Here is a 19,002-nt window from a genome sequence, read left to right as displayed (position 1 = left end):
GCTTAATTTACCCACACTTCTTTCTGTTTGCCTAATAGATTTTTCAAATTCTAGCATGACTGAACTAATGCTTTTGTTTAGTACTTAAACTTTCCAACAAATAGATTAGCCTCAGGGCCACATCGTATGTGACTCCTAAAGAATTCCATGGTGCATTGTGAACTGCTTGAAAAACATTTCTAAAAATTTACATGACATCTTAAGTCTCACCCACAGTATTAGAAGTTACAATACCAACTGCATGATCTAATTGAGCTTTAACATAACTGAAAGGGAGATTTACTTTTATGAAACATATTTTAACCAAACTATTTCATCCATATTATTTTGATTGTTTTAAAAATTTATTATTGTCTCATCCTAGTTTTTAATAACTGGTAATGCAGATCCTTTATTTATTCTGTCACCAGCTTCGAGGGGTTCAGTTTATAATGAGCCACATCTTGAAGGGATTTGAGATGGTAATTACTAATATTGTACTAATATGTGCTGAGGCACAATTTCGTTTGCAGCAGTTAAGATTGATAAGCCAGAGTCTTTTCATAAAAGTTTTTCCCATGTAAAGAAAAACATGAAGTTGAGCTTCACAAAACACCATCCATGAAAGAGCATCTTAACACACAGATTTCACCAATCAGCCTGATACCTTCAGGCTTATGTTCTTGTAAACTAATCAAGACCTAATGAGGTTTTAAAGAAAAACAACAACACTTTTTTATCTGCCTTAAAAAAATGTGGTATAATTTTATCCAAATAGATGTTGTATTTCATTAGAGTTTATGGTATATATATATATTTTTTAAGAACTCATTTTTTTAAAAAAATTATTTATTTATTTATCCTTGGCTGTGTTGGGTCTTCGTTTCTGTGCGAGGGCTTCCTCTAGTTGCGGCAAGTGGGGGCCACTCTTCATCACGGTGTGCGGGCCTCTCACTATCGTGGCCTCTCTTGTTGCGGAGCACAGGCTCCAGACGCGCAGGCTCAGTAGTTGTGGCTCACGGGCCTAGTTGCTCCGCGGCATGTGGGATCTTCCCAGACCAGGGCTTGAACCCGTGTCCCCTGCATTAGCAGGCAGATTCTCAACCACTGCGCCACCAGGGAAGCCCTATGGTATATTTTTTAAGTGATGATAATCAAGAAGTTTGCTAGTCCTAATAAACACTTCCAAATTTAGAAGAACATTTTAATTCTTGAAAACTTATTTCCTAGGACTCACAATCAATTAGGGAAAGTCTTACCATGAAATTCTCCAACTCCATATTGGGTCAATAGAGAGAGTTTTCATTTTATTATTACTGAGGTCCACTGACCCCATTCAGTAGGGATGATCAAGAGCCACACTCGTAAGAGGTGCCATGATTCCATGGGTTGGACACGAGAGCCACCTGGTAAGGAGGCTATGGATCTCCAGGGTCAATTCAGCCAATCTGTCTTGCTAAATAGGTGCCCAGCTCCTCCCTCACCCTCACTGGCATGCCTTCTGAGGCCACTAATAAGTTTCCCTGAACAGGAAATACACAACCTTCCACTCAGGTGCTTTTAAAATTAAGAACATATTTTATAAACATAATGCATATTGTTAAATAAATATTCTTATCTTTTATAGAAAAGATGAGTTAAGGGAGAGAAATAAGGAATGAGAGAAATTAGAGTGTTAGAGGAGATGAAAAAGCAATGGGTTGGTGGTGTGTATGGTAAAGATACATAAAAAAAGATAGACCCCTAGTTGCTGGAAGGGAGAGAAATGTAGCCCCGGTGTAAAGGAAGGATCAGACTTTGATAAAAGGATGTCATCATCATCACGTGTAATGTTGGGCATAGATGGAGATGCCACCCTAGTACATTTTCATGTTTTCAGGATGAAGTCAAGTCAAAATCTTTTGAAGTCTTGGCCTGAGATAAGAGGAGTTCTAACACTTACGGAAAGTATACCTCACCAGCCACTATCTGGGTGCTTTACATCTCTTGTAATCCTCATGACAACCTACGAGAGTTGTATTATCACCTCCTTATTTCCAGTGAGGACCCTGAGGTACAGAGGGCTTAAATTTCCCAGTCACACAGCTAGTAGATGATGGAGCTGAAATTAGACCCTGGTCTCTAAGTCCAGAAGGTTATGCTTCTTTCAACTGAGCCACTCTGCCTCAGGGCATTTGCAAATTAACTTTTCTTTTTTTTTAAGTAAATGTTTGGTACTTTTCTTTCTTTTTTAAAAAAATTAATTAATTAATTAATTTATTTTTCGCTGTGTTGGGTCTTCGTTTCTGTGCGAGGGCTTTCTCTAGTTGTGGTAAGCGGGGGCCACTCTTCATTGTGGTGCACGGGCCTCTCACTATCGCGGCCTCTCTTGTTGTGGAGCACAGACTCCAGACGCGCAGGCTCAGTAGTTGTGGCTCACGGGCTTAGTTGCTCCGTGGCATGTGGGATCTTCCCAGACCAGGACTCGAACCCGTGTCCCCTGCATTGGCAGGCAGATTCTCAACCACTGCGCCACCAGGGAAGCCCAAATTAACTTTTCTTGAAGTGCCTTGAAGTTGAAGACATTCATCAAAGAGTAATTGGGGAAAAAAAAAAAAAAGGTTATCTGTTTATGTGTTAAACAACCTATTTTGAGACTCTCTCTCAGTATATTATGGATAATATGTTTTTAGATATTGTACCATACCAAAATAAGTTTCATAGATTATAGGATTTTAGAACGGAGGGAAACGAGACAGTTCTAATACATGTTAAGCCTTCATAGTTGATTGAAGAATCATTTTCTTTCATTCATTTATTCAGCAAAATACAGTTCTTCCCCTAGTCAGGATGCTTTAAGCAAAGGACATTTTTCCAAGAGAAGTGTGTTGCAGAGGAGGGAACTATTTATTCTCTACTTGTGCCCAAAGTTAGGAAACTGCAACAGTGCACATCATGATGACGACATCCTTTTCTCAAAGTCTGATCCTTCCTTTCCCCAGGGCTATGCTTCTCTCCCTTCCAGCAACTAGGGGTCTTTCTTGGGCTGGAATCTGGAGAACAGAAACTGGAGTCTCGAGCTGTTACTTACCAGCCATGGAGAAAGGGCTCTTTGGGTCTCTCTGGGCCTCTGTTTCCACCACTGTAAAATGGGAATAATATCAAATAGGGAAACAAATCCAAGTGCTTAGCAAGTTAAGGTAGTATTAGTGTTTGTTATAAAGCATTCGCAGGGGGCTCTAAATATTTTATTATGACACTGAGACAGATAGACTTGATAAAAGACAGGGTGAGAAGGGAGCTAAGTTATGAATCAAAAACCAACAAGTAATGAAATGGTCAAAACTTCAGAAGGGAGGCTGAAAGCAAGTGGCATGAATAATTCATAAACTGAATATTTCATCTGCAGCAATGAACAACTTGTTTATAGTCAATGCTTTAACTTTCACCATTTTTTAAAAGCCATTAAATCATTTTATCTCCAGGGCAAGTCATTTCATTCCTATTTTTACAGAAGAAGGACAGGCAAGTGTGTTAGAGGCAAGCCTAGGGAGCCCACAGGTCATCAGTGGCAGATCCGGAACTATTACGGCATAAAGAGTAGTCAGTGTTTGTTAAGCACTTACTCGGGGCCAAGTACTGTACCCAAGAGTTTTACATGTATCTGATCCTCCCAGCAGCACTATGAAGTAGGTGATATTATCATCCTCACTTTATAGATTGGGAAACTGAGGCTTGGAGTGGTGAAGTGACAAATGACAAAGTAACAAAACTAACGAGTGCCAGAGCTCAAAATGAAGTGGATCTGACTTAACCCCCTGCACTACCCACTCTGCTAGGCTGCCACATCGCTGGACTCTTAGTATAAGGTTCTTTTCACAAGGGTAAAGAGGTCAGTTTCTCTTTGCTATCAGTGGAGTTGAAGAACCTTTTCATAATGCTCTCAGTGATTAAGAGTTTTCAACCAGCATTCAGATGGCGGCTGCCTGTCACAGTAGTGTGTGTTTTCATGACAATTTCACTCTAATGGATCTTAGAAATCTGGTGAGATGAGACTCAGGGAACAAGGATACAATATAATTATGGGGGCTATCGACCAACAAAAGACTGATGTTGGTAACATCGAATTCCTTTGTGTTGTGTAAAACACTGTTTAAGCCAAACTAATTCATTGATTCATCTGATCATTTGCGGATACCCACTGTGGGCAAAGATACTGTGGTAAGTACTGTGATGGATATAAAGCCCTTATTTTCAAAATACAAGGTAGAAAGCATAATGTGTCAGAAGAGAAATAGATCTTCGGGCCATAGTGTTCATAGGAAGCAAAGATTGCCTCCAGCTATGGGTACCAGGAAGGGCTCCAAGGTAGAGGAATATGCACTTATTATAACTCAAGCTATTTCCTGGAAGGCAAACCCTTGGTATAATCCATACTGATCATTTTTCTGAATTCCTATAGTTCTTATATGTCTGTGCTCCTTGATTATAACTAATATTCTCCAGGTGTTTCATGAGTTGGTTAAAGGTACCTCAAAGACAAAGGATTATAAATCCTTCATAATTCTTATTTGTCAGAATATCTAGCGCAGTGTAAGACATGCAACAACAGGTGCTGAGTAAAAACTCCACTGGTAAATTTATGTTTCTTCTTTTGAGAGTTGCAGAATCTGAGCAGGCGTATAGTTCTATTGCAAATGTGTTGTTAATTGTAACTCTCAGATACAGCTAAGCTTTCTTCTTTTTTTTTTTTTTAATTTGACTTTTTTTTTCCTGATTAGAATGGAGAGCTTTTCCCAGAGTAGATTAATTTCGACTGATACTTTAGATTTCTTAAGTGAATAATTTAAGGAAGTAATCCCCGGAACCCACAGATGTAACCACATCCCCCATACTGCATACTTGCCATTGGGAACTTTATTGCTAGCCCAGCACACTTTCTCAGCACCTATCCTCTCTTCCCAGGGAGAGGAAGCGACTCTGAATCCGACTTGCCCCATCGGAAGCTGCCAGATGTGAAGAAGGATGACATGTCTGCGAGGCGGACTTCCCACGGTGAGCCAAAATCAGCAGTGCCTTTTAACCAGTACCTCCCCAACAAAAGCAACCAGACAGCCTACGTCCCCGCGCCTCTAAGAAAGAAGAAAGCAGAGCGAGAGGAATATCGGAAGAGCTGGAGTACTGCCACCTCCCCCCTGGGTGGGGAGAGGCCCTTCAGGTAAGACCTGGACCGCGCTGCTCCCATCCTGGCTTGTGGTACAGGAATTATGGCCCCAGGACAAGAATGAGCTCTAAGAGCCATTTTAGAACTTTGATGTAAGATTACAGATGGAGGTGGGCCGGACAGATCTTAGAGAGAGGGATCGTCATGATAGAATATAAGCTTCGTGAAGGCACCTGTTCTAGGTGTGCCTGGCACACAGTAGGTATTCAACCAATACTGGTCTAACGAGCAGAGTTTTGAAACTAGCTCTATCGACAGGACGTTGAGAACATCTGTCATCCATGGCCTTCTGTGGAGACTGTCTGACTCCCACTCCTGTTAGATCAGGTGCAGTAAGACCTTTTATCTAGATGTAAGTTTATCTAGATATGAGCTCAAGCGTTATTGAAGGATTGAATGAACATGCTTGAGTCACATGTAGAAACAGTCATAATGAAATGGAAGAAGCATTGGACTTCTCATCTCTTGAGAGAAACAAGCGGTCTTTCCCCTAATCTCTGATTATGTTTTTGTATTTATTCATTCATTTATTCAGCAAGTATGCATCTAGTGAGCTTCTACTACATGCTAGGTACTATCTTTTAGGCTTTGGGGACCCAGTGGTAGCTAAGATAGAGTCCCTGCCTTCAAGAACCGTATAGTCCAATAAAAGAAACTTACAGTCTCGTCTAATCCCTTTCAGCAAAACCACCCTGATCGTTGCATGGTTATTCCTTATGGCCCACCTTTATTATCTATGATTTCCCATTGAATAAACATTAAAAGTTTTAATTATTGAACAAAACGTGAATTTTACCTTTCTAGAACAAAAGGTTTTTGCCTTTCAATATCAATTTTGAAATAGCTCTTAATCAATGTCGAGATTATGATGCATTGTATTAATTAAAAAATGGCTGCATTTAATTTTGTTCACATTACCAGGATCATATTGCATGCTATGATTTTTTTTTAAGTGGAAGTAATATCAGAATGACCAGGAGATGACATGGGATCTGCTCCCCAGCCTAGTCTGTTAGTTTGGTCAATTCTGTTGTCCAACTCACTAGCTATCCTGAAACAATAGAGGAAGAGGGCAGTGAAGTGGGGTCTCCTTGTGAAGAGGACCCCGTCAGCCAAATGGACCCTGGTGGGAAGCCTCCTGGTGGTGGGTTAGAATTACCCACTGGCAGTGGGAAGGAGCAGCCTTCTCCAGAGGGGGCTGCGGTGGCACCAGCTCCCAAGTCTGAAGAGGAAGAAGCTGCTGAAATCCGAAAGCGCAGAAGGCTAGAGCAAGCTGGAATCAAGGTCATGCCAGCAGCACAGCGCTTTGCCAGGTTAGCTTTGCGGGCCAAGGACTGGCCTGGCTGGCTTTGTGCATGCCTGGAGGTTTGGAATCTGTCTGGTGTGATGGAGTTTCCATCTTGTTTTCCCACTTCCTGCTTTATCCGTTGCATCATTATTTCCTACTTGCAGCAAACAGAAATAGCTAATAGTCTTTGTCTTCAGGCCTGTCTCTGCTGAGTTTTTGGTTATTTTAAATGGAGGTGAAGAGGGAGCTTTGTGCTGCTTGAGTAGACCTTGTCCTGGTCAAGTATGTGTGGTCAGTCATTTGTGGGCTGCAGGATTTATCTAGCAATAACATCTTATTTTTCAATTGTTTATGGCTTGTTAATTTTCACACTACCCCTAAATGGCTCTTATCTTACTTTACACATCACTAGAAAATAGTTCTTTGGAACGGGGAACACTCTCTTTAGAAAGAGTGGCTAGCTGACAAAAATCCACTTACTTTCTTTGTCCCAAGGGAGTAGGAAGTAAGATTAGGTTTATTTGACTCATTTTCTAAAGCTCGTTGATTCAAAAACAAAGAATGGAGTAATTACTTCTCTTAATTGTAACAAAGGCACTAGTATACAGTCCTGGTGGCCTCATATTACATGTGAGATAGAGACCTTTAGCAATTGAAGTCACAGAGAACTATAGTTCTACAGTTTTGTGTAGTGTTTGGGGAAGCTGATTAATTTTTCTTATATAATAGCCACAAAGATACCAACAAATAATAGTGAGACCAAAATTTATTTGACAAATTGAAATTCATAACAGTTTGACAATTGAAATTCCTTTGCCACTTGCTGTTCCATTTAATCCTAAAAGGTAGGTGATATACCCATTTTCAAGCAGAGTAAACTGAGGATCAGTGAAAGTAAGTTACTTGACCGTCTCAGAGCTGGTTACCACTGACCTGGTGGCCAGATTCAGATGTTCTGACCATGGTACCACAGCTGCCTCACACACATTTAATGGAATGTCTTCCATTCCTCCATACAACTCCGTGTGTGATTATTGCTGTGGTCTAGGTCTTCAGTGAAAGTTCCAGTACTGACTTATATGGATTTAATCCTAGAGTAGCTTTGTACTGATAAAACATCAAGGATGTAATTCTTTCTGTCTGTGGTGTCCCACAGACAGGCTTGTCTGTCCTAAACATGTATGGGCTTCTAGAAAACTCTAACATAAAACTGTGCTAATGTTACAAGCAACTCTGGGTTTCTGAAATAATGAAGGGTAATGTCATAGAATCTTAAAAAGAGAAATAAATCCAGATATTCTTTAAATTTTGGTTCAGAGACCTTGTGAGACACATGCTTTTTCAACATCATTTGAGCTTCTACTTATATCAAAGACCAGGCTAGATGCTGAGAATACAAAAATGAAATATATCCCCTTACCGTTTTTCAGATTTTTCCTGCTTCTGTCTTCAAGTCTAGGGCACAGTGGAAATAGGTAATAGGTGATACAGATAAGAGTATGAATTTATAAAAAACCTTTAATCTTAATACCCTTGACACACATACCTTCATTTTTTATCACATCTGTGAAGTCTTTAACTAAAATTTACCAAAGACACTATCATCTTTATGATGTATTTTTTTCTTGTTATCTTTACAAATTGCCAATCTGCTTGATTTTTTAAATCTCATTTTAAAAAATTGATTTTTCCACGAATACTAATGCTGTTGACTATTATACCATGTTTATTGGCTACTTGGGTTTCTTCTTCTATAAATTCCCTCATATCCTTTGCCATTTATTTTTTCCTTTTAAAAAAAATATTGTATTGTGGTAAGAACACTTGGCATGAGATCTACACTCTGAACAAATCTTTAACTGTACAATACAGTGTTGTTAACTACGGATACAATATCATACACCAAATCTCTAGAATTTACTCATCCTGCTTAACTGAAACTTTATGCCTGTTGATCAGCAATCCCTATTTCATCCTCCCTCAGCCCCTGGCAGCCACCATGCCCCTCTTTGATTCTACGTATTTCACAACTTTAGCTACTTCATATAAGTGGAATCATGCAGTATTTTTCTTTCTGTGACTGGCTTATTTCACTTAGCTTAATGTCCTCAAGATTTATCCCTGTTGTCACATATTACAGAATTTACTTCTTTTTTAAGGCTGAATAATATTCCTTTGTATGTATATACAACATTACCCTTATCCATTCATCCCTTGATAGACATTTAGGTTGTTTCTACATCTTGGCTATTTTGCATAATGATGCAATGAGATGGGAGTGCTAAGATCACTTTGGGATCCTGGTTTCATTTCTTTTGGATATATACCCAGAAGTGGGATTGCTGGATCACACGATAGTTCTGTTTTTAATTTTTTTAAGGAAACTCCATATCATCTTTAGAGTATCCAAAAGAGCAAGGGGAGACAAATGGGCAGATACTTTAAGAGAACTCAGCACACCCAGGAATCACGATGACGTAGAGAAGAGAAAAGAGTGGGCAAAGGCTGGGGATTCCACGAGTATACTGTGCCTCTTCAGTAACTGGGAGGTTTATTTTCTGATAAAACAGTACAATCTTTTATGACAGCTCCCATTCTGTGTACAAACCTAGAATCACGGTTAGTTTACAAATGTAATTCTAATTGATGAGTAGTATATTTTTGTGGTAATTTTTGCTCCTGTTATCTGCCTTAAGTTTTACATATTTTATCCAAGTTAGCTCTATTAAGCAGAAGTTTGCAAGTCAGTTAATGTCTGCAAATGTCAGTTAATGTCACACCTTAGAGCTACTGACTTAGCATTTAAAACGGAGTTCAGGAAAATCATGCATATTCCCAGAGAATGTTCCCAATAGCAACACAACACAGCTGCTCCAAACACCCAGAATTCATTTGTTAGATAGATTTTTCAGCTGCTAGCTCTCTCATAAAAGTTTTATACATACCATGCCGCTAGCCTGGCCTGTCTGTGTCTTTGTCACTTACTTTTTGCAGCCCACAGCAGAGTTGACAGTTATTCTAAGTTTATCCACATTTGGGATCCTGCTTTTAATGTGGCAGAAAGTAGCTTAACTGGAATGAAATGCGTATCATGAAGAAGAAAAGGATTCTTGGTGTCTGGAAAATAAGAATATAAAACATTTAAATATGCTGATGTCTCTTAAGGCATTGTAACCTCAGTCTCCTATCTTTGCAATCCAGATGAATTCTGGCCACCACATCTTGGAACCCAATAAGAGGCCCCAGATATTTCTTGAGGCCCATTTTTTTAGCTGGGAAAGTCTGTGCTTGCAGAGATGGGTAGAGGATGAGGCATAGGCAAGGAAGGAGGCATGTAGACAAGAGTAAGGCTGTACTTTTACAGTTTGGTTTTTTTTTTTTTTTTTTTTGGCTGTTGTTTCCCAAGTATTCTCAAACACCTCCTTAAATTATTTTTAGTATATAAAAAGGAGCAAAAGTGCATGTTAGTCCATTTTCACATGAGTTTAGAAGCCTAGAAGTCCCAAGCTTCCTGTCAAAGAATATATTAGGAGGTATCTTAGCACCAAGGGACAGAAAGTAGGCCTTTCTTAATAAATATGTGGAGTTGATATTTATTAGAGTTGCCACTGAAGTCAGAAGTACATAAACTACTTTCCCTTCTCTTTTAGTTTATGATTGTTAGCCTAATTACCCCCCAAATATGAGACTCTGCTCAAGAAGCCAAGATTTCTGCATTTAAGAGGATAAAATAAGAATCAGGATTCACTTCCCCTGAATTAAAATGCCATGGAGATTTGAGTTCTCTGACTTGGTGTTTCCCATTGGAGAAGTAAACCTTTTTTTTGAACTGAATTATAGGTTTCATGTGATTGGACTTCTTTTCTAATTGTTTTCGTATGTTTCAGCACTCAGTCTTTTCTGCTAGTCTGTGGATCTTCTCAAGCACATAGTAATTAATTACAGAGGGGGGGGGGAAACCCTCCAAGGAACAATAGACATTTTAGAAATCTTTAGAGGAAGAGCAGATGCAGCTAAGTGCCAGGAACGTATTCTCTCCATCCCTCCTTACCAGATGCCTGTGTCACTGCTTGTTGCTGCACAGATTCTTGGGGATCGGGGACCAGGCAGACACATAACTCGCATGAACCTTTGTGACTCTGGATGTAGCTGCCCTATTGGGACACTGTGTGAACAGGGAGGTCCCTGGTGTTGCCCGTGACATTCCCAGGAGGCCAAACAGGCTTTTCTGGAGAGCCCAGTTTCTTTCAATAGAACAAACTGACTGCCAATCTGAGCTGGTTGCTTGTGTGTTGCCAAGTAAAAGGGGGTGAAAGAAAATGCCAGCTGTTCCTTAGATTAAATCATTATCTCATTCACTTTGAAATATATAAGCCTTAGAAACTTTGAGACAAGAGCTTTTACTCCCCCTCACCTGCTTAGGACCCACAATCTCTCCTACAAAGATAGCCTTACTTGTCTTAGGACACGGTTGCCAGGTTGAAGGCAAGGCTTGGCATTTCTCATTTCACATTAGACTGTATTCCTTCTTTTTAAAAAAAAAAAATTATTTATTTGTGGCTGCTTCAGGTCTTAGTTGTGGCACACGGGATCTTCCGTTGTGGTGTACGGGCTTCTCCCTAGTTGTGGCACATGGGCTCCAGAGCACGTGGGCTCAGTAGTTGCGGCGCTCAGGCTTAGTTGCCCCGCGGCATATGGGATCTTAGTTCCCCGACCAGGGATCGAACCCGTGTCCCCTGCAATGGAAGGCGAATTCTTAACCACCGGACCATCAGGCAAGTCCCTGTATTCCTTCTTAGTAAAGCAGTGATCTGGGTCCACCGAGCAACCCCTACTTCCCAAGGCAACTCATCTGTGAATGACTCAGACAAAATAAAAGTGCCAAACCGCCCCATGAATATCAAGCCAGACAGCCAGGGTCTGCCACTTAAATTTACTTACTTACCTACATTCAGATGACTGGAACTGGAAACCTCAACATTCCTCTCTGCAAAGTGGGCATGATAATACTGATCTTGCAGGGTTGTCATAAAAGTTAGCGTATCTGGAATATACTAGCTCTTCAGAGCTATTATAATTATTGAAAAACAAAGTAGAATATACTGAAGCTTTACAATAGACTGACCTTCAGAAAAGAAGGGCTCATTATAAAAAGTCATTTAAATATTCTGCTAACTAGACACCTGCGAACACAATCCTACATATCTGCCTTATACACATTATTTATTACTTCATAGCCAACAGTGCCAGCCCAAAATTTATGTCATTAAATCTTTGCTCTCTCTGAGTCTGCCTGGAAGCTCTGAATTTACAGGATTCAAGCAATTAGCAGAATGTCATTATGATCGTTTTTCAAGTGGGCAGGGAGTGGCTTTAAGAGGCCAATGATATGGAAAGCTTTCTTCACCCCCTTTTTTTAAGTCCACATATCTAAATTGAGATCACTTGAAATGAGTCCTGCTACACTGGGCATTTAGCTTGAAAGGAAACACCCCGGGGAATTTGTAGCCTGGCTGGACTCACATGATGCATAATGCACGAGATTGTCCCTTCTCAAACTGGCATCACAAATTGGCATGGCTATTTGCATAAATGCATATGTTTTATTCCATAGTATTCTGCCTGAGTTGGGGAAAATTGAAACCCAGGACCCTGGTCAAAAAATGGAAGGAGTGTTGCTTTTGGACTTGAAAGCTTCAAGCTCAGGATCTGCTCCTTTACTGGAATTGGAGTCGGATCAGCTGAGATGAGATAATGCGTTTGAAAGGGCTCTGTAAACTGTAAAGTGCTGTGCAAGCACTGTAAGGTATGATTAGTTAGCATTCTACTGTCATTAATCCTGGCTGAACATTGCTGTCTGTAACCAGCAGTGCAAATCACGACTTCATTCTAAGCACAACTCATATGATCCCTTTATTTAGTAACCAAAAAACTTCTCTTTCTCCTACTTCCATAGTAACGATAATGCCTTATTTTTTGTATGATGTTCTGCTTTCAAAACTGTTCCTGGCCGTGTCCTTTGTTTAATGAATAGTGCAGTGATTAAGAACAGGACCTCTGGAGCCAGACTCCCTGGGTTTGAATTTTAACTTCAGCAGTGGCACTTTGAGCTTGGGCCAATTTCTTCACCTCATCTCAGTTTCCACTCTATAAAATGGGTATGCTAATCACACTGCCATTGCAAGGCTAGTATTAAGGTTAAACAAATTAACACTGGAAGGAATTCCGGCATGTGGTGGGCGCTCAGTAATAGTTAATCACCTTCTTTGTCATCATCAATGTGCTTTTTAAATAATGCGTTTTCGAAGAGATTCATTCAGTGGCCTATCATTTCCCACTGACCATTCTTTATGGCCACAGTCAACCAATACCAGTTGGTTCTTGCCAGACTTGTTTGCTAAGGATGCAGGGAGGAGAGTGAGCACGGTCCAGGAGTGGCCAAGCAGGTGACCAAGAGCCGGAGTGCAACTCAAAGGGCAGATTTTTATATTTTAAGAAATAACTTTATTCAGAGAGCAAAGCACCACCCACCACCTCTAAATTCCACAATTTAAACTTTTACTGAGAATAGTGGTCAGCAGGGAGAAGGAGTTTTCTGGACATGACTAATGATGGTGTGATTTTTCCAAAAGTCAGGAGTGAGGGGCCTGCCGTTATGTTAGGCCGATAGGCCTCCTCTGCAGCAGTACAGGGTAAGCAACAGACAGCAGGCCACCTGGTCAGCCAGAGTAGACAGCGTTTCCTTGCTTGTATGACTCTCAGCCAGGCTAATTCCTCCTGTCTTCATTTCTGAGATGACCTGTCCCATGACCATGAAGAATTTACTCTTAATCCTCCTTCAGAAATCGTATACAAAGTAGGTGAACTTTCTTTAGAAGTCAAGATGCTTTATTTACTCACCACCTCTATGAACTGAGAAGATAATAAATGATATTTTTAAAGTTTTAATATTTTATTATGACTTAGAAGCAAGGCTGATCTTATGAGTAGGGGGAAGGAGTTTGTTTGAATATCAGAAAGGCGCCATCGACTGTATTCCCACCCTACCCACCCCCAACAAAAACAAAAAAACAAAGCATAAAAAGTCCTAATATTCCACCATTAAACTGCATTTCTCTTTAAATTCTAAAGAATTTAATGTTTGGTGCCTTCAAGATTTCCTTGAGGGGCTTCCCTGGTGGCGCAGTGGTTAAGAATCCGCCTGCCAATGCAGGGGACACGGGTTCGAGCCCTGGTCCAGGAAGATCCCACATGCCGTGGAGCAACTAAGCCCGTGCGCCACAACTACTGAGCCTGCGCTCTAGAGCCCACGAGCCACAACTACTGAAGCCCGCGAGCCACAACTACTGAAGCCTGCGTGCCTAGAGCCTGTGCTCCGCAACAAGAGAAGCCACTGCAATGAGAAGCCCGCGCACCGTAACGAAGAGTGGCAAGCCCATGCGCAGCAACTAAGACCCAGCGCAGCCAAAAATAATAAATAAATAAATAAATTTATTTTTAAAAAAAAAAGATTTCCTTGAAAATGAAAATAGCCCTAAGTAAACATTTTGGCAAAATGTCTTAATAGGATTTACTTGACAGCTAGCATATGACAAAGAAGAAGAGCTGGGCAGTGGAGAGTCATGGGGGTAAAAGACCGATGAAAAGGTTGCTGGTGGGAGGGTGCAGGGCATGATAAGCTTTTGTGCCTGAGTCCATCCTATCAATGCTCATAAACTATTCCAGATGTTTCAGGTTAGCTCAGCTCTGCAGAAAGACCGTCCTTACACTTTGCAGTCTGGTACACATCCTAGGTGTGCTGTCACATAGCTGCATTCATTAGCATTCCCCAAGATCAGTTTCTTGGTAGCTCAAATTTTTGCCCTGTCAGTCAAAATAAACTGAGTACCTATTGGGTATATTATTAATGTGCCAGAGAAAAAATAATAACAAAATGCTTCTTACTTTTCCCAATTTCATGAAAAGAATTTGGATTGTCACTTTCAGAGCCATTTAGGATCCTCCCTTTCTGATGCTGATGGGGCCCTGCAAGTTAAATGAATTTTTAGTATAGCTAGTAGCTGACTAAATTCCAGGTTTTGAAACCCACCCTAACCCTGCTGCAACTCGGGACTAAAGTAGTAAACAGATGTCATCTGGACTAATGGTATTGAGAAGACCTTTCACTAACAAGACAGTTGGCTGCCTGGAGATGGGGATTTAAAAACTGTTTTGGTCTGATCACATGTGGAGTTCCATTTAATTTTGCTTTGTCAGTCAAAGGCAATTAAGTGATGAGAAAGAAGCTGTTCGAGATATTATCCTTCACAAAGAAAATCCTTTCCTGATCCACCAACACAGCAGAGATTCAGAATCAGAAGATGAAGTTGCATGTCGACTGCCTGATCTTGAGAAAGATGACTTTGCTGCCAGGAGAGCAAGGATGAACCAGACCAAGCCAATGGTGCCACTGAATCAACTCCTCTATGGGCCTTACCGAAAAAAAGAGGCAGAGAAATCAGATGGCAGCAAGCAACCCTCAAAGGGAATCTCAGAAAAGAAAAGTCTAGAACATAAAAGGTGTGCTCTGTGTGTGTGTGTGTCTATGAAGGAGAGAGAGAATATAATTCGGCAAAGGTGATTTGTATTAAAGCCCCCCATTCCTCTGTTTCCTGCCCTAATTACATATAATCAGTAATGGTGGTTTATTTTAAAGTGGAACCCCAGATATCCAGTCTCTCCTAAGTTCAGATGGCAGGGAGTAGAATGGTCCTGTCCAAAATAGGGCTGAATTCAACAAATAAATATGGAGCTCAAGTGTGCAGATGTGCTATATGTGGGCACATCACCACATATGGGTGCTGGTGTCAGAGACGGGCATTATTGGCATAAATAGACGTGTGCTATTGCTGATCAGGGAACAGCCCCCTCTCAAGGTTGCTGCAGTCCATCCATAGCAGGCAGAAATCATAGTTATTCCTTAGCTATGAGCCCTTCTATCCTATTAGCGCCTTTGAGATATGGGGGAAAAATGAGGCTTGCTGTTTCTTCCCTCGCACCAACACGATCACCTAGACATCTGATGATGGAGATTTCTCATTAAAAAGTCCTCAAATATATAATATAACACACTTCTATTTGTTCTGTCTTAGAAATTATTTTTAAGTGAGTTTCCTTCTCCCAACTTTTCTCCCATCTTCTTAATTAGGGAAAGGAAAGCTTAATGAAATGGAATTTGGCCAGTGATTTTTATCCTAAGAGGGATATGAATTCATTCAAGCCATCAGCCTGCTAAATTTCAGTGTACAGAGTTCATCATTCTTGTATTTTTCCTTACATCAAAATCAGAGTTTGCATCTTTATTATTTAATTGCCATATTTTTGCCTATCACTTAAAGAGGTTTGTAATCTGTTGAACTAAGAATATAAATATCTAAACTGTGTTTTACACAATTAAAGTGGTTCTTTGGGCAGAGTCATTGAGATCAGTGAAGCAGTTAGTGTTTTCTGTTGTTTTTTATTTTTTTATTTAGGAAGCACCAGGTACAAAACACATGAAAGATCTCTGGACATGGAACAGGGATTTGAGCATAGAAGACCCGGCACATTTTTTTATAGGACACATTCTAGCTTCAGGAGGCTCTTGGTCTTTGCAGTCCTTGTTGGCATGCCTTGTAACAAACCGTACTCAGAGGGCCTTGTGGGAGGGATCAGTTGTTGCCAGTGAAACAAAGACTTCTGGATAACTGAGTAGCATCAAGGCATATTGATGGAGATCAGCAACTTGAGTTAGGAAAAGGAGTAGCTTTTGTACCTCCCTTTTTCCTTTCTCCTGCATGCAATTTTAATTCCTGATATTTCCAGCCCCATTTGTCTGTTGTCACCTGACTCTGTGTTTGGGGACACAGCCCATGGTCTCTCTAGAGAGCTTCAAAGAACTGATGAAAAAAAGAGGGCTCCCTGGTGGCTCTTTGCTATGCCCTCCTTGATCCCCTTCCCCAAACTAAAAGTAAATAGAAAATTCTGTTGCCTTTCTATTTGCATAGGCTCTGTAAATACACCACGTCATCCAGATAACAAAAGAATGCTTCTTGGTTTTCTGGCTTGGAAGATTTATTTTGAAAAAAAATGAATAGCCCTATTTATGTATATTTCTGAAATTTTCTATCTCAAGAAACATATTTAGTTAGAAAGTGACTTTTAATTGATATAATGTTTATGCATATAGATGCCACAGCTTTGGTTTAAATTATGATATTGTCAACATTAGCCATCTAACGTTCACTTCTTAGGAAAACAATTGAAAATATCAGATTTAGCATTAGTAAAGGTGAACAGTTATTGACACAAGAAACAAATGGGTACTGCCTCTGTGGATCCAGGTAAAGAGGATACCCTCTCTGTTCTTCAAGTTTACATTAGCCAAACCTAATTAATGCTATCAAGAGGCAGAGACTGAGTTTGAACATTGAAACTTTCTACTCAGCATTGACCTAATCATACTTTCTGGCAGTATGAAGGTTTATGGTTGAGATGTTCAATATGTGAACAATGTTCCAACTATCTCCAAACTAATTCTAGAATTTGGATCATGCAGAGCTCATTACTAACACTTTACTGCTGCAGTAAAAGACGTTCCAAGAAGGCTCAGGGATTCAATCAGAAAACTTGAATTCATTACAGTAACTTGAATAGTGTGGGAATTGGGCATCATTACTGTCAAACTGAAATCTCATTACCATTCTTAATAGTCTTTCAGCGAGCCCTGGCTTCTCTTCCTAAAGTAAACTAGAGTCTGTCATCTGGTGGAAAAACTCTGTCTCTTTCCAGTGTCAAAAGGGTAGCATAGACAAAAGTAATCAAGGCTGCAATTGATTCCATATTTTTGAGAAAGGGAGAGGTGCTTCCATCATTCCATTCTGTCTTCAGCCTCTGAATTTCCATGCTTGACATTCTGTTTGTCTGCTCCCCTTCCTGGAACCTGATTTTTCCAATAACGTGGGGGCCTGGATCAAATTGACAGAAACCAAGGCCAAACGGAAGAGGTGAAGTCAAGGGTGACCTGTATTGTGCGGGCTCTGGAGAGTGGACCTGCGGAAGAGGGGCTCAGGCAGGTGCCGGATCTTCATAAGGATGACCTGGCGCAGCGCAGAATTCAGGGCAGGCTTGGCCCTCAGCGCGAGGCTCCGAGCTTTGTCACGGTCGCCAATATAACAGAAGCCGACCGGGAGACGTGGGAGAGGCTGAAAGTGTCAGGAAAGACGAGGTGTGTCATGTTTTCCCCTGGTTTTCTCCTAACAGCGGTATCATTTAACTTTGAAGGAATCACTTATCCTTCTATCATTTTTTATTTTCATGGCCAGAAAAAATGCCTCAAAACACAGAGCATATTCTGTATGAGTTGAAACTTGTTAATACTAAAAATTACAAGCCACAAGGACAGGAAACATCCTCTTTAATTCAACTGGTTTATTGTGAATGCTTATTTTGATAGGCTTATTTACGTGTAAGGAATTTAAACTTGACTTTTAAATAATTTTAATTATTTCATTGTACCCAAGGTTTTCTTATGCCATCATTTATGATGTTAAGAAAGCTACAGAAACTTAAAGTGCTGTTTACCTAGGCAAGACAATGATCATTTCTTCATTTGATTGATTAATGGAAAAGCAATTCTGCTTTAGCCATTGAAGTATTTTTCATACATCCAGTATTTTTTCAAAGCTCTTCATTGATCTTACTCACCTTAGAAACCTCTGGAACTTATTTCCGGTTCTGACTAGGGATGGAGATGTGGAGCACACGTGTGCCCCTGAGCCTTCACCAGAAATTAAAGCAGAAACTGCCATCCGTGATGACTTTGCCAGCCGCAAGGCAAGGGCTTATAAGAAAGCTTCCAGCCCTAGGCAAAAGTTCGTGCACTTCGGACCAGTGACAGAGATAGATCAGCAGACATGGAAGCGGCTCAGCATTGGCAGGGCTGGGCCGAAGGAGGATGCAGAGGAAGTCATCAGTCACAGCCGCAAGATTCAGACGTACTCTGTGCCCCCTGCCTTGGCGGCTATGTCCAGTTTACAGGAAGACCACAGGCTTAATCCACAAAATGACTGCAGGTATTTTTTGCCATTACACGTGCAAGGAGATCTGCATGGGAATCCCTGCTGCTTTTAAAGAGTTTGCTGAAGCACATTAAAGAAGCCGCCAGAGATGACGTAGTTTTAACAGCCTCTTTTGCTGGTTAGCAGAGAAGGAATGTCAGTAGATTTCCCCGCGGGGAAACGTGTGTGAAGTTAAATGACAGACATCCATTTTGATTCTGTTGTCACCAGAATCACTGCCTGGGAATGCCAGTAATTTTGGCAAAGGATTCATCTTCCCTTGGCTGCATTAAGCAGTATTTTGTTTGTTGGCAATACTGAACAAACTAGATGGAATGTTTTAATGATACCCTTCATGTTTCTCCTAAAGATATATTGATAAAAATCTGGCTTACCTATACCCTCCCTCTTTCTTATCCCACGAGGGAGAAAAAAATTGTTACTAGTATCATTAA

At 40.5% G+C, this 19,002-nt stretch overlaps 1 protein-coding gene across 14 annotated transcripts in view; it reads left to right on the top strand.

Moving 5' to 3' along the window:
• The window catches only part of LIMCH1 (LIM and calponin homology domains 1), a 343,507-nt gene that overhangs the window by 252,046 nt on the left and 72,459 nt on the right, over positions 1 to 19,002 (top strand). For 13 of the 14 annotated variants that reach the window (XM_068543036.1, XM_068543033.1, XM_068543034.1 and 10 more), the window contains one exon: positions 4,924 to 5,176. In XM_068543036.1, the coding sequence (XP_068399137.1) occupies positions 4,924 to 5,176 (253 nt within the window). Of the gene's footprint in view, positions 1 to 4,923; positions 5,177 to 6,228; positions 6,496 to 14,726; positions 15,030 to 17,472; positions 17,716 to 18,232; positions 18,563 to 19,002 lie in introns of all 14 variants that reach the window. The other variant, XM_068543028.1, reaches the window with a different exon arrangement.

Source organism: Eschrichtius robustus, chromosome 4 (assembly GCF_028021215.1).
Source record: "Eschrichtius robustus isolate mEscRob2 chromosome 4, mEscRob2.pri, whole genome shotgun sequence".
Lineage (NCBI taxonomy): Eukaryota > Metazoa > Chordata > Mammalia > Artiodactyla > Eschrichtiidae > Eschrichtius > Eschrichtius robustus.
The sequence above is the reverse complement of the archived record's forward strand: the minus strand, read 5'-3'. Positions and strand labels throughout refer to the sequence as shown.